This window comes from Coffea arabica, chromosome 4c (genome assembly GCF_036785885.1).
Source record: "Coffea arabica cultivar ET-39 chromosome 4c, Coffea Arabica ET-39 HiFi, whole genome shotgun sequence".
Taxonomy (NCBI): Eukaryota; Viridiplantae; Streptophyta; class Magnoliopsida; order Gentianales; family Rubiaceae; genus Coffea; species Coffea arabica.
In genome coordinates, this window is record NC_092316.1 from 3,583,849 (window position 1) to 3,597,578 (window position 13,730).

At 38.0% G+C, this 13,730-nt stretch overlaps 2 protein-coding genes and 1 long non-coding RNA gene across 3 annotated transcripts; 1 reads left to right on the plus strand and 2 right to left on the minus strand.

The window, feature by feature from the left end:
* Positions 1-175: 175 nt before the first annotated feature.
* Positions 176-1,328, minus strand: LOC113739981 (uncharacterized). Its single transcript, XR_011812925.1, has 2 exons — positions 607-1,328; positions 176-515 (listed from the first exon to the last, which is right to left on the minus strand). It is a non-coding gene; the product is annotated as an uncharacterized lncRNA (long non-coding RNA).
* An 84-nt stretch (positions 1,329-1,412) lies between these two features.
* LOC113739631 (signal recognition particle subunit SRP54 2) lies at positions 1,413-6,644 on the plus strand. The gene is made up of 9 exons (XM_072045503.1): positions 1,413-1,892; positions 3,133-3,232; positions 3,473-3,626; positions 4,408-4,558; positions 4,669-4,817; positions 5,187-5,287; positions 5,411-5,568; positions 6,066-6,180; positions 6,307-6,644. Exons 1-9 carry the CDS (start codon positions 1,662-1,664, stop codon positions 6,642-6,644), a joined length of 1,497 nt encoding a protein of 498 aa, XP_071901604.1. The 5' UTR covers positions 1,413-1,661.
* A 601-nt stretch (positions 6,645-7,245) lies between these two features.
* On the minus strand, positions 7,246-13,730 carry LOC113740088 (PX domain-containing protein EREL2-like). Its single transcript, XM_072045504.1, has 10 exons — positions 13,239-13,730; positions 12,185-12,295; positions 11,741-11,839; positions 11,429-11,515; positions 11,122-11,230; positions 10,272-11,002; positions 9,215-9,379; positions 8,889-9,131; positions 8,347-8,565; positions 7,246-7,748 (listed from the first exon to the last, which is right to left on the minus strand). The coding sequence occupies exons 1-10, from the start codon at positions 13,458-13,460 to the stop codon at positions 7,494-7,496; spliced, it is 2,241 nt and encodes a 746-aa protein (XP_071901605.1). The 5' UTR covers positions 13,461-13,730; the 3' UTR covers positions 7,246-7,493.

The following is a 13,730-nucleotide window of genomic DNA, read 5'->3' on the forward strand; positions in this document are numbered from 1 at the left end:
TCATTTTTTTATCTCTTATACATTACATCATAAAAAATATTGTAATAATTATTTCAAATAATACTGTATCCAAGTGCAACAAATAAAATTTGACTAATTCAACATCTTACGGTCAAGTGAACCTGAAGGACGCGGCAACCAGGTTGAATTCTTGCTGCATGTAAAAAGACAGAAATTTTGCAGTAGAGTTTAAATCAGCGGTTTATTTCTAAAGAACGCATTTAACCAATATATTCCTCCTCTCTAAGTTCCTCTCGATGGAGAAACGAGTAGCAAGAAAAAACATTTCATATTTACGGCAAAAGACTAGCCGCAGACGTCAGTCAGACGCTTCACTGTGAACGACTTTGCCTGATCAACAGCAAGACTGCGGCAATGAGAGGGAAAGAAATTAGGGCAAGAGCCTCTATAATGTTGGGTCTTGTTATCTCTGGAAAAACAGCACTTCCATACTTTATTGCAGCCGCGCCCGCCACAGAACCAGCTCCCAGCTTAACCAAGTAGTTCAAATCTTCCTAACTCAAAATAGAACACAAAGGGGTTTAGCTTTAAACCAAAGGTGCTGTAGAGGTTTGAGTTGGGCATGAAGATGTGGGGTGGACTAACCTGGAACAAGGATGCAATGTCATCAGGGCCATCTTTGTCGGAATTTGCTTCTTCCCTTTCAGACTCTAAAGCTCGAACCAGACCGGCTCTGGTCTTGGAAATTTTGGGAGAGCATGTATTGGGTTTGGCAAAGGCAATTCTGATAGCATTTGGAGGGGGGTTTTTGGAAGCCGGGGAGCAACTCTTTAGAACTAGTGGAGCGGCTGCAGAAGCCACGGCTGCCATATCCGTCAACTCGACGTACCAACAGGCAACAGAAAAAGCAGTTATGTGGACAGGAATTAACTGTGATGTGATTCCGGCTTGGCCTGAGAGCCTAACGTGGAAATTTGCTTTCCCCTTGGCTAATAGCGATCCAACGTTTACCAACATTTCTGCCAAAAAAAAAAAAAAGTGTGGATAAAAATAGTTATGCTCAATTGCCTCCCCGTATTGTACTTGGTACATTTGTTTTATGCCATATGTACCAAACAATCTCCTATTTAAGCATACGCATTTCTTTTGACAGTTAAGTGAAATGATATTTTGAAAAAAAAAAAAAAAAGTTAGGCATTGATTAAAGTTGAAACCTCAAAATTCAGAGTTTTATGTTCAAATCTTTTTTCCTCTTCCTCTCTTCTTAATCCCACCCTTCCTTTCAATGCTGGGTAAAAATAAAAATTAAAAATTAAAAAATCCAGGATTTTTTTCTTTTAATCAGGCTATGTACCCATCACCAGAAATTGGGGGCCCAATATGTAATCCTCCCTAGGGCCTAACTCACAGGCCCAGTCCATCCCTTTTCTCCCGTTTCAGTTTTTCCGCTCCAAAGTCTCCAACGTTTCATTTCTTTCTTCTACCCTTCACCGGCGGTGGTGAAACCTTTTATTACTGATCCCCAAACCCTAAATAATACCAGATTATTCTGTAGTTCTCCGTCTATCTGGGATTGAATTCTCCCAATAAACAATCCTTGTTTCTACTTCCTTAATAAAGTCAATCAATTTTGCTAGTGTTTTTATCAAATTAGCTTTTTCTTCTTTTTTTGGGGGAAAACCTGAAACAAAGCAGTAAAGATGGTGTTAGCGCAATTAGGATCGAGCATCTCGCGTGCTCTTCAGCAGATGAGCAATGCGACAATCATCGATGAAAAAGTTCTTAACGAATGCCTCAACGAGATCACCAGGGCTTTGCTTCAAGCCGATGTTCAATTCAAACTTGTCCGAGATATGCAGACTAATATTAAAAAGATCGTCAATCTGGATGACCTCGCTGCTGGTCACAATAAGCGTAGGATTATCCAGCAGGTATATTTCATTTCTAGTCCGTGATTATTAATTTGGTTTTGTCTCTATAGTTTTGGTGTTGTAATTGTGGCCTTTTCTCTATTTTTTATATGATTTTTTTTAAGTTTGGGATAAATTGTTAATGAAAGGAGGAGAATCGTTGGAGTGAGCAAAAAGAAATTAGTTGATTACTGAATTGAATGAATGCTTCAATTTAGTCAGAAGAAAAGAAGGGAATTTATTTTGCAATGGTTTGGGTCCAAGAACTGAATTTTGAGGGTGCTGGTTTGAAATTGGACTCAATCATTCGTTAAGGGGTGAAAAATAGGAAAACAGAAGAGGACAAATTTTGGTTGAGGTCAGGTTGAGTGTATATTTGCGAAGGGTGGTGACTGCGGAATTGGTTTAGGTGGGTGACAGTCGGATGAGGTTTCATTGCTTGGAAAAGCAGTGTCTTTGTTGTTGGTGGTGTTGGTTATAGAGCATAATATTTGGCTGTGGATCGTAGAGAAGCAGTTTAAGCTAAGGGTGGACCTTTTGCCAGGTGAAATTGAAGAGCTATTGTCTTGTGGACTTGGGACAGTTTCTGATTTGATTTTGTATGAAACTGACAAATTTGTACAATGATATTAAAATATTTTGTAATAGATATGATGCTTTCGATGTGTCATTCTTGCTGCTATCAAACAAGGCTTCAAGGGTTAACTTGGAAATTTACATCCCTCCATTTACAGCTTTTAACGGCATGCAGGCTGAACAATAATGAAAATACAAATGGAATGGAATTCGAGTGGAAGTATTTGTTTTCTCAATATAAGATCAAGAGCAGATGTATTGTGCTCTGTATAAAAATTCATTATGAGATCTTTCCATTACTTCAATTTTTTTCTACTTGGATTCCATTAGTTTTTTGAATCGTTTCTATTACATTCTAGAACTTTTTGGGGGTCAAAAGTGAAAGCATCTTGTATGGAGGGATTAAATTTGCTAATCTAGGATGGGATTCTGCATGCCATTCATATGAAATTATGCAATTACTTTGTAGAGTTGCTTGGAAAAGGACTGGTTTGTAAGATTGGTTCCTTATATTTCGAGTTGTCTACCAAGTTTTGATGACTTTTACAAGATGCATTGACTTGATATCTTCTTTTTCTTCTGGGTTAACATTGTCTGACAACAGTCCCTCTGCATTCAGCCTTTGTCTCTTTCTTTTTCTTTCTTACCATCTTCTGATTTTTTAGGATGGTTTTCTTGTTTGTAGGCGATATTTAATGAGCTCTGCAAGATGCTGGATCCTGGAAAACCTTCATTCACCCCTAAGAAAGGCAAAACGAGTATCGTAATGTTTGTAGGATTGCAAGGTACTTGAATGTTTTTGACTGATGCCTTCTGAGTTCTGTCTTACTTAACTAACTTGAAACATTTTTTTATCAGCTGTTGGATCTAGCCTAATATCATGTGGTTGATTGGCTCCAGTGAAATTCTTTATCGTGCTAACTTTCTTCGTCTAGATCTCTCAAATTGTTGTCATTGCAGAAGGTTCTTTTGCTTGTGCTCTTCTTTGGTGAGATACATATGATCATTTCATGAATAATTCACAGGGTCGGGCAAAACTACTACATGTACAAAATACGCGTACTACCACCAGAAGAAGGGCTGGAAACCTGCTTTGGTATGTGCCGACACATTTAGGGCTGGTGCTTTTGATCAGTTGAAGCAAAATGCAACAAAAGCTAAAATCCCCTTTTATGGAAGGTACCTTTTCCGCTGAAGTATCAAACTTTGTGTCTTTTCATTGATTTAGGGCCTTCATACAGTTGTAATGTTAGATTGTGATGAGCTTACATAATCTTTCCATTTCCATGGCACAATTCTTGCCAAGATTTCTACGAAATGTCATTAAGTTGCTATTAATTACCAGATATATGGTTTAGATAAATGAAATTATGTATCATTTGCTCAATTGAAACTTTTATGGTTTTGTTGCTCTTTCTAACTAGTCAGTGGAAGACAATTGATGAAGAGGGCTCTCATTACCTTTTTAGTAGCTCATATCTTCTGATTGTTAGTTTTTTTTTTATTATTTATTTTTTTTAATCCATACATGTTGAGACATTGCTTTAGTTGAGATTGAAGTTTGAGCATTGCTCGGAGCTTCAGTCCCTAGTCACATCGGATTTATTTTTTATAGTTACTCTTAACTGGAAATTGACGTTTATGCTCAGTAACCCCATTAATTGGCCCTTGAAGATTGGATTTAAGATTGATGAATTGTGATCTGAAGAGGGACTTGCTTACTGTAGTTTTGCTATTTTCCCCACTGTTGCATTTTTATTTCGTTTTCTTTTTCTTTCTTTTAATGCATCAATTCTTTAAAGGAATAATCTAATTGAATGCTCAAATTGAGTACTTTGGCAATTGATGTTTAGGATTAGATCTTGCTCTTTCTTTAGATTCATTAGCTTTTCACTTTTTTTTTTTGCTCTTTCACTGCTTATGCTAGGAGTTCATTGTGCATGTGTTGATTTTATAACAGCTACATGGAGTCAGATCCGGTTAAAATAGCAGTTGAAGGTGTTGAAAGATTCAAGAAGGAAAACTGTGATCTTATAATTATTGACACCAGTGGACGCCACAAACAGGAAGCAGCCCTTTTTGAAGAGATGCGTCAAGTTTCCGAAGCAACTGTGTGTTTTTCTACTCTCCATTGTTTATATGTTTTTGAAGATCCAAATTTCTCCTTCCTGAAGGTTTCAGGAACTGGAACTTGCTTAATTTCTATATCTGATGGTTTCAGAATCCAGATCTTGTTATATTTGTCATGGATAGCAGTATCGGTCAGGCAGCTTTTGATCAAGCCCAAGCATTCAAGCAAAGTGTTGCAGTTGGAGCTGTTATTGTTACTAAAATGGATGGTCATGCAAAGGGAGGTGGTGCTCTTAGTGCGTAAGTGCAGACTTCATACGTTTTCCTTGGATACGGACTTATCTGTTGCTCATTTGAGACATTTATAATTTTCTCATTTGCTGGAAAACTAGTTCTGTGAAGTTAGCTGGGTCATCCTTTTTATACTAAGACTACGTAGATGATGATATTTAGTGGGCTAACAAAACTAGAATCTGCAGAAACCTAAACGAAGCTCATTGTTACTCTCAAGGAAGAAAAGATGACATATTTAATGACAATAAATAAATAAATAAAAGTATTGCTTGATTTGTCTAATTTTAGAATGCACCTAGACGCTCCTCATTGAGATGCTGGTAGTAGAGTTTCATGGAGTAATGAAGTGATGACTTTTCTACTTTCCATGTGCAGCGTTGCGGCTACTAAAAGTCCTGTCATATTTATTGGGACTGGTGAACATATGGATGAATTTGAAGTTTTTGATGTAAAACCATTCGTAAGCCGTCTTTTAGGTTTGTAATTCTGTTCCTGTAGTCTGATGTACTTGTCTTTGCCTTTGCAATGTTTCTGTTAAACTATCTCTCGGCTACCCTGTTATGGCTCACAATTGATGTTCATAATTTTAATTGCTCTAGGCATGGGTGACTGGTCTGGCTTCATGGACAAAATTCATGAAGTTGTCCCAATGGATCAACAGCCTGAGCTGCTTCAAAAGCTTTCTGAAGGAAATTTCACATTGAGGATTATGTACGAGCAATTCCAGAACATACTGAAAATGGGACCAATTGGACAGGTTTATTTCTTCTTGTTTCACCATATGTATCTGGAGTTATTTGGATGAGTTTCAGAAGTAAGAATAGCCTTTCAATTTGAGAGAATCAGTGGTTAAACCATTTCACTTTGGACGTGGAAGCATGCAGAAGCAGTGAGAGTTTCAGTCAACACTTTTGAAGGCCAGTTTTTGTTCAAGAATGACAACATAACCTTCTAAAGCAATCCTATTGAAATGCTTAGAAATTGTTTTGTTTGGACTTTTTTTGCTATTTCCATTTACGCATATTCAGATACAGCTGGCTCTTTTGATGTTTATTCCCTCTAGGATGGATTAGAATGGTATTGAATGAAAACTTGGAATCACGGCCTATTGGCTTACATTATCATCCACAAAATTCCTTCCACCCTGCCTACAGACAGGAACAAAAAGAGCAAGAAGCTACTTTTGTAAATAATTTCTGTTCTTCAGTTGACCTTTTCTGAAAGTGGCTCTTATGACTTGCTTGATTCTTGTAGGTATTCTCAATGCTCCCAGGATTTAGTGCAGAGTTGATGCCAAAAGGTCATGAAAAAGAAAGCCAGGCAAAGATCAAACGCTACATGACAATGATGGATTCAATGACGAACGAAGGTATGTTTATTATGTTAGGTTGGAAATTGGAATTAGTCTGCCCTTGAATACATATTTCTATGAAGAATTTCATGCAAGTTTGTTTCACCATGGTCTTTTTTTTTTTTTTCCCGTTGTTTACTGCAGAGTTGGATAGTTCCAATCCCAAGTTAATCAATGAATCACGGATAATGCGGATAGCAAGGGGGTCTGGTCGTCAAGTAAGAGAAGTGATGGAAATGTTCGAAGAGTACAAGCGCCTTGCCAAGATCTGGAGCAAGATGAAAGGACTCAAAATCCCAAAGAAGGGAGAAATGAGTGCCTTATCTCGAAATATGAACGCTCAGCACATGAGCAAAGTTCTCCCACCTCAGATGCTGAAGCAGATTGGTGGGATGGGAGGTCTGCAAAACTTGATGAAGCAAATGGGCTCGATGGGCTCTGCTAAAGAGATGATGGGGATGTTTGGAGGTGGAGATAAGTAGTTCTTGGAGATACGAGTGATTTTGCATCTTGGACAAATGGGTGACTGATCTGTCTTCACATGCTAAGTGGTTTTAGTTGAGAGGACGGCCATTGTGACTCTGAAGCACCTGGTCGTCTCTTGTTACTCTCTGCGCATCAGTTTTTGATAATCACGCAAGGGTGATGGAGTAATTGAATTTTTAATGACGGAAGGATCTCCCTGTTTTATACCTCTGTAGCAACTGGGTTTTCAGTTTTGTATGTATTTAGTGGAAAGCTTTTTTTTTTTGGCCCCATGGAATAGGTTTAGATTATTTTGGTCTGATACCTCTTTAAAGTTAAGATGTGTCTCAACTTTTCTTTTTCAATTACTAACATGTAGAACATTCAATGAAGTAGGGATGCCTGCATGCAGTCTCTTCAGTTAACAGAAGCAGGAAGCAGTGTTGAATTTTTAGGGCTACATTGAGTCATCGTTTGGGTAATTAAGCTCATCAGTTGCGCCATTTCACCTGCAGAAAGAAATGAGCTACGCCTTCCCAAGTTTTTCAACCGTTCTTATTACCTACCGCTCAAAAGCAATCTACAAATATCTAATGTTTCACAAGCAACACGAAGCTATGTTCCTAACCATTTGAATTCCCCATTTCAGCAAGTATTCAGACTATGAGCTGCCATATTAGTCCATAGGATTCATCTGGAACTGCAATTTGTAATTACAAGATAGTAGCATTGTTCACTTATTTATTCATGACTAATATGCTACACAGCTCAGGAAAGCAGTATATCACATCCAGGAAACGCTCGGAGACGTCTTCAGCGTCTGACATATGCATGGTATTGATGGCCCGGACTATACATCAATCAAATCACCGTTCTAAAAATTTTGAAAGAATGCTCTCTCTAGAGGAGGTTTCTTCAGCATCTTTCTCAGATTTATCAGGAGATTTATCAAGAGCATAGCGAAGAATAGAGTTAATTTGGGTTCGTAAACTAGCATTGTCGATGAACACATCTGTCAGCATCTTCCTCAATTCATCATCCCGTGTTCTTGTAGCTCGGCCAGCTGTACTGGAACTTGCAGAAGCGACGATATTCTCAACGTCTTCTGCAAGGAGCTGTGCCTGTTTGATTCAGGAAGACAAGCTAAGATTACAAAAGCTATCATCCTCCTTAACTGACCAATATTTCGCTCAAAAACATTTTAAGCTTCTCGTCCAACAAACCAGAAGTACAAAATCCAGCTAAATTTCCAGATTAATAAGATAGACTGACTTTGCACCCTCTCTCTCCATTAAACTTCTATTTATGAATTCAAAAACCCTTTAAAATGATTAAGGAGAAGGCAAACTAGGTATTAGCACCATATTTTTCACAAGCACGCAGGTGGTTTTTATGTTTAGAATCTTAACCATGTATACAATCTCTTCAAAACCACCAAGCATGCAGCTGTATAAGATTCAGACGTCTTCATTTGCTATTTTAGCACCTTGGAATCGTTCTGTTATTGTGCCTCACCAAAATAATCTAAAGCATGCCTGAATGAAACGTGAATATGGAGCCATCCCTCTGTGTGTTACATTGTCTTATAATAGTTAGCTAAGTCGCCTACTTGACACCTATATTACCAACATGAAAGATCGATTAAATCATGACTGCTGAGACTTTGCTCACAACTGACTCCAATATACCATAAAACCAACCTAAAGGTGTAGGACATACCTCCGCAAGCAGAAGACCTATTCGATTATCGGATGTACCCAATATATCAATTGCTTCAGAAGGAGATGAAGTGTCCATGGAGAGTTTAATTTCTTCTTCAATTAGGAAATTAACACTGCACTCTTCAAGTCGACTGCGGAGAACTTCACACTCATGCAGCAGCTTCGCATTAGCAGCATTAGAGTGTTCCCTTCTTTGCCTTTCCTCCTGAAGAATCCTCTGAAACAGTAATCATGAGCCTTTTTATCATCCATGGGATACCAGATACATTAACAAACATCAGAAAATCACATGAAGATAAAAGGATTAAAGGAAATGGATGCTTATATATGAACCACACAACACAGCTCATCTATCCTAAATGGGCCATGTCTATGTTGATACATGAAATTTCGGCCTATACCCTTTCATTTAAAAAGGAACTTATGTTTTTTTCCATCAAATCCTTCCAAATTCTACATCAAATGTATGGACAACAAAATTGAAATCCTTGATACTTGTTGAGCCCAAATGCACCAAAAAAGTATGATCCATAATACTACCTCTGCTTCAATCTTTTCATTTGCCAACCTAACAAGATCCTGCTTCAACTCTAACTGAGAATTTCGAAGAGACTTGACTTCCTTAGCAAGGATCTTTAGGTCCAATTTGGATTTCGTTTCTGATTCTTCATGATGTTTTAGGAGATTCTCAACCTGCTCCTTGGCAACATCCAATTCCTGCCGCAACCTATCATTGTCAAGGACAATGGAGTTTTTGGTTGTTTCAAGAAGACCCTTCTGCTCCTGAACATTTATGGTCAAGTCATGTACTGCTAAAAACATTAAGATCTCAAGAAGTTTTGACAGGAGAGACAAAGAACCTACACCTGTTCACTTTTCAACTTCAACTCCATCTCTATACACTTTCTCCTAAGTTCCTCCATATCCCATTGCACTTGAGTAACTCTTTCTCTTTCATTTATGATTGCCTGCTGCAAGCTTTCTTCTCCAGTCTGCTTCATGGCTTCAAGTTCAGTTTCTAAATCCTTCACCTGGAAATACAAAGCAAGCACTGTTTTCAACAGGACAAATTTCTGAACCCATCAGAAATTATAACTCCAAGAACTCATAGTGAGACATCATTTTCAGACAGAATATATGTAGTTGTCAGGCCAACACGGTGGACCAAAATGAATAATAAGTTAATGAAAGAGAATTCAACAGCAAAATGAAGCATTTCTTGAAAAGCGTCATAGTTATTCCATGAGCTTAAAAAAATTAATTTGCAACTTCACAAGTGTTAATTATTAAAAAAAAAAAAAAAAAAAACCAAGACAGCAAACGAAAAGGAAAAAATCAAACCAAGTAAACATAATCAAGGAAAAGTTCAAGTAATGCTAGGACTGCTCGGATATATTTGAGCTATGGACTATTTGGTCCCCGGACCCTTCCCCCCCCCCCCCCCCCCCCGGGCGGGGAAAAAAAATATCCAAACTAGCAAATACTGTCAAAGAGTCTATGCAAGCTGGGATGAACTGCAATATGTATAACAAAACAACTATGGCTAAGTGTCCAATAACCTGAAAGGGTCTCCAAGACATTTCTCCTCTAAATCACCCACAAGGGAGGTCGCTCTGTTTTTACCCTTGCCTCTTAGCTCACTTAAATTCATTTTCCTCCACTGACAAACTTCAAAAAACTTATCCATAACATTTTAATTTAAAATCCAGCAAGAATAAAAAAGAAATCTACAATACTCTAGCAGGAAATAAGTGAAAATTAATTACATCTCAAGTCATGGAAGATTCCTAGAAGCAACTAGGTGAAGTTACATCTTATTTCCTAAAGGATTCCTATATCAAAATTGATTGGGATTTTATCTTCAACATATTTGCATACTATTGCTTTTCGTTCCGTGTATGCAAAAGTTAAGTTGGAAAATACCTTTGTTGAAAGATATTGTCTGACAGCAAGCTCTTGACTTAATCTTGCAGTGAGATCTTCTACATCTGTCCTTGCTATATTTAGCCTTTGTTTTAAAATATTGAGAATTCTGTTCATCTTATTCTGTTCTTCAGTTGGAAGAACAATTGATACATCATGTCCTGAGTTTGTGAGCAAAACATCAATTTGTCCAGCACCAGAACCATCAGGACGTTCAAGCACTACAGAACTTGCGTCACTTTCAATACTATCTCCCGATAGTGTCCTAGCATTGCTCAGATTTTGAGTTCCAGAAAGAGGTTCCATTTTGTCTTCGTTATTAGCTATAAACTGTGAAGCACCTGTTTTAAGCATGTGGTGGTCTGTTACAGTATCCTTGTCAATCAACGTCATGTTATGATGGAAACCTTTTTCATTCCCTTCAATAGGCTTCTTTGAAGGCCTCAAATTATTCACAGAGAACCCGCCATCCTCGACACTCGCTATTGCTGCACTGGTGATTTCTGGTTCATATGATGCATTACCCATGCCAAGTTCATGGTGAATATCCATTCCATGCCTTGCTGTCCCAAGCTCAGATGCCTCGTAACTAGAATCATTCCCATAATCTGATGCAAATGATGAACCAGTAACTAAAGAACCATCTGAATAGTTCAAAATTTGATCGGCGGGAACAAAAAAAGTGGCAGGTGAATTTGCATCTGAAGCACTCTGATTTGCCTCATAGAATGCTGAAAATTATCATAATAAATAAGAGAAATCAGTATAGCCAAAAGTTTGTCAACTAGTTCAATGCACAAGAAAACAAAAAACCAAAGAACAATCAAAGGTAAATGTTCAAAACACCTACACGACCTTGCAGCCGCTTCAAGCTCAAGAAAGACCGCAACAGGAAAACTCCTCGACAAATCAATATCAGACAGCAACTTTTCAATCCAATCCCCCAAAGAACACCTACGCTGATATAAAGACAACTAACTTAAGAGTGATATCCAAAAATGAGTTTATGAAACCATAATAGCTTCCAACTGGAAAGATAACTGTTTAAATAAGATATATGTGCATGTAATACCTATCCATTACCAAGATACAAGCCCAAGAATGGAAAGTCAAAGATAAGAAAAATTAGAAAGAAACAAAAGTAAAATTTTACTAACTTCCTCTATCAGCTCCTTGCTTTTTGTCCTCAAAAGCCCTTTGGATGGAGCTGGGGGCAATTTTTTCTTGGGAAATGCCCTTTTAAGCTGCAAAAGAAAAGTTTAGCAAAAAATTATTCATGTTTTAAAACGACTCAAGGTCCCATGCTAGAATAGACAAATGATTTTAAAATCTTCCATAGTACAGCATATGACTCCATTTACCAAGCCTTGAAGCAGTAACGAATTTTAGTATTTAACCGTGTTCAGTAATCATTTCTTCAGAGGATACAACATAAACATCTTAAGACCTGATGAAAATATTTGACTCACATCAGAATATAGCTTCAAGAAATCGCTAAATCTTCTTAATATTCCTCGTAAAGTAGTAGATCCTTCTGGTGACTGGATACCAACTTGAACCCTGTAGAACTGTCATTTATGAATGTTAACCCACAATAACAGTAACCAACCATATGTAAAAAGCTTTTCTGCAATCCATGCATATAAAGGCAGGCAACTTTTGCATCATATAATTACATAGGTAAATGACATAAAGTTGTCCCATACCCTTCTAAGCATTCATTTGATTAGGGACATCCAAGCAGAAGGGGTTGGGGAAACATAATATAGGTAAAAAAATAAAAAATGCTAAAGTAATGATCTCAAAACAGATGTCAGATAATCATTTAGGGTAGAATCATCAAATTAAAGGTAACTCCCAACTAAAAACCAAATATGGCCTGTGATAGAAGTATAATGAAGAAGATTATATACCACAGTAGGATCTAAACCTCTGCCTTTTGGTATGATAGTCCAAGAAGGAACTGTGACGCAATAGCTCCACCCTGTACGAAAGTCGTGTGGCCAAACAGAGTTCCGTCCTTCCTGTAACAGCACACACATAGGGCTGGCTGTTACTAAAGGCATGTCTTGAATTCTGAAAATAATCTTATACAGAAAATTAAACCATTGAGCTCAAGATCAGAGCCAGTATAAAAGGGGGAAAAGAAGATCATACAGCAAATCACCCTAAAAGTCATCCTAAAGTAGCCAATTATGGCCTGCACTCGAGCAACTAAACCTCACCAGCAGAAGTTCAAGTATGTCACTATACCAAATGAAATAGTAGGAAAAATTATGATGGTGGCGAATATTCAAATGACTTTTTGCATGAAGGATAGACTCTATAATGGTGTAATTTTACGGTATGCAAAAGTATTATATTAATCTAGGCATTGAAGAGCCTGTTTGAAGCAGCATTTGGAAGCTTAATTAATAAAGGTTCCCTGACTTTTGAAGATCATTTGGCAGCACAGAGAAAAAGTTAGGGCCATAAAACATGAAAAAGGAAAAATTTTCAAGTAAAAACTTACCCACAACGAGCTTTTGAAAATGCTAAAGGATTCTAACTTTATGATTCTCGATTTACTGTCGTCCCACGGTTGAGTTCCAACGACCCAAAAGAACTACAAAATTTCGGCTAGCTCGTGCAAATGTTAAAAGATTCTAACTTTCTTCTTCTAAATTGGTTACCCATTCACCGGCTGGTCCCCAATAACCCAACAGCAATAAAAATTTACCGCAGCAACAAAAATCTACCAGCATATAGCTTCCTAAATGAAAAGATTCTAACTTTCTGATTCCCAATTGCCTATCCAGTCAATCTTGAGCTCCAAAAAACCGAAAGACTAAACCAGATAAGAAACAGAAAAGTTAAACCGAGGGAAAAAAATAGAAATCTTGAATAAAATCCAGGAAAAGAAAAGGTCCAATCTTGAATTACATCAGAACACAGTCATAATTCACCAGAGTAATAATAGCTTCGTACCCAAATGCGAGGGGGAGGGCTCCAATCCATGCCTAATGGGAGCGGCGAAGTACCGTCGTGTCGGTGCTGCTTCGGGGGCGGACTACCCCTACTCTTGTTGTTCTCATCGAAACTGTGTCGTCTTGTGGGATGGAGAGCTAGAGATTCGATGAGAGTAGGATCGGTGGCGCCCAAATCGAATAGGTAGAGCGAGTAATCGTGGTGTCCTCCATACATATTCATCGTCCTCGTCCCCCGTCGTCGTCTTGCTCCTTCTGGTGGTGTTGGGTTTTCGACGCCAAGTGTGCCGGTGTCTGTCCGACGTTCAACGCCTTCAAAGCGGGGTTTATACCTGATATTTCCAGGTGTAGTTGGCTACTGGCATCACAAGGGCTCGAGTGGGTGTTATACCTGGTGCAGTAATAGTCGTACCATAATAGCTCGACAGGGGAAAAGGAGATGACTTGCTCCCAAAATATTGCTAACAACTGTTCATAAATTGGTTGTGTTTGG

What these genes read in the sequence shown, in the direction of transcription:
- LOC113739631 (XM_072045503.1), top strand. Translation starts at nt 1,662, where the DNA reads ATGGTGTTAGCGCAATTAGGATCGAGCATCTCGCGTGCTCTTCAGCAG. An exon ending in AATGTTTGTAGGATTGCAAG is followed by an intron (nt 3,233 to 3,472) that starts GTACTTGAATGT and finishes AATAATTCACAG; the next exon opens with GGTCGGGCAAAACTACTACA. An exon ending in ATTCGTAAGCCGTCTTTTAG is followed by an intron (nt 5,288 to 5,410) that starts GTTTGTAATTCT and finishes TAATTGCTCTAG; the next exon opens with GCATGGGTGACTGGTCTGGC.
- LOC113740088 (XM_072045504.1), bottom strand. Translation starts at nt 13,460, where the DNA reads ATGAATATGTATGGAGGACACCACGATTACTCGCTCTACCTATTCGAT. An exon ending in TCTTGAAGCTATATTCTGAT is followed by an intron (nt 11,516 to 11,740) that starts GTGAGTCAAATA and finishes TTTCTTTTGCAG; the next exon opens with CTTAAAAGGGCATTTCCCAA. An exon ending in GACAATATCTTTCAACAAAG is followed by an intron (nt 9,380 to 10,271) that starts GTATTTTCCAAC and finishes TTGTATTTCCAG; the next exon opens with GTGAAGGATTTAGAAACTGA.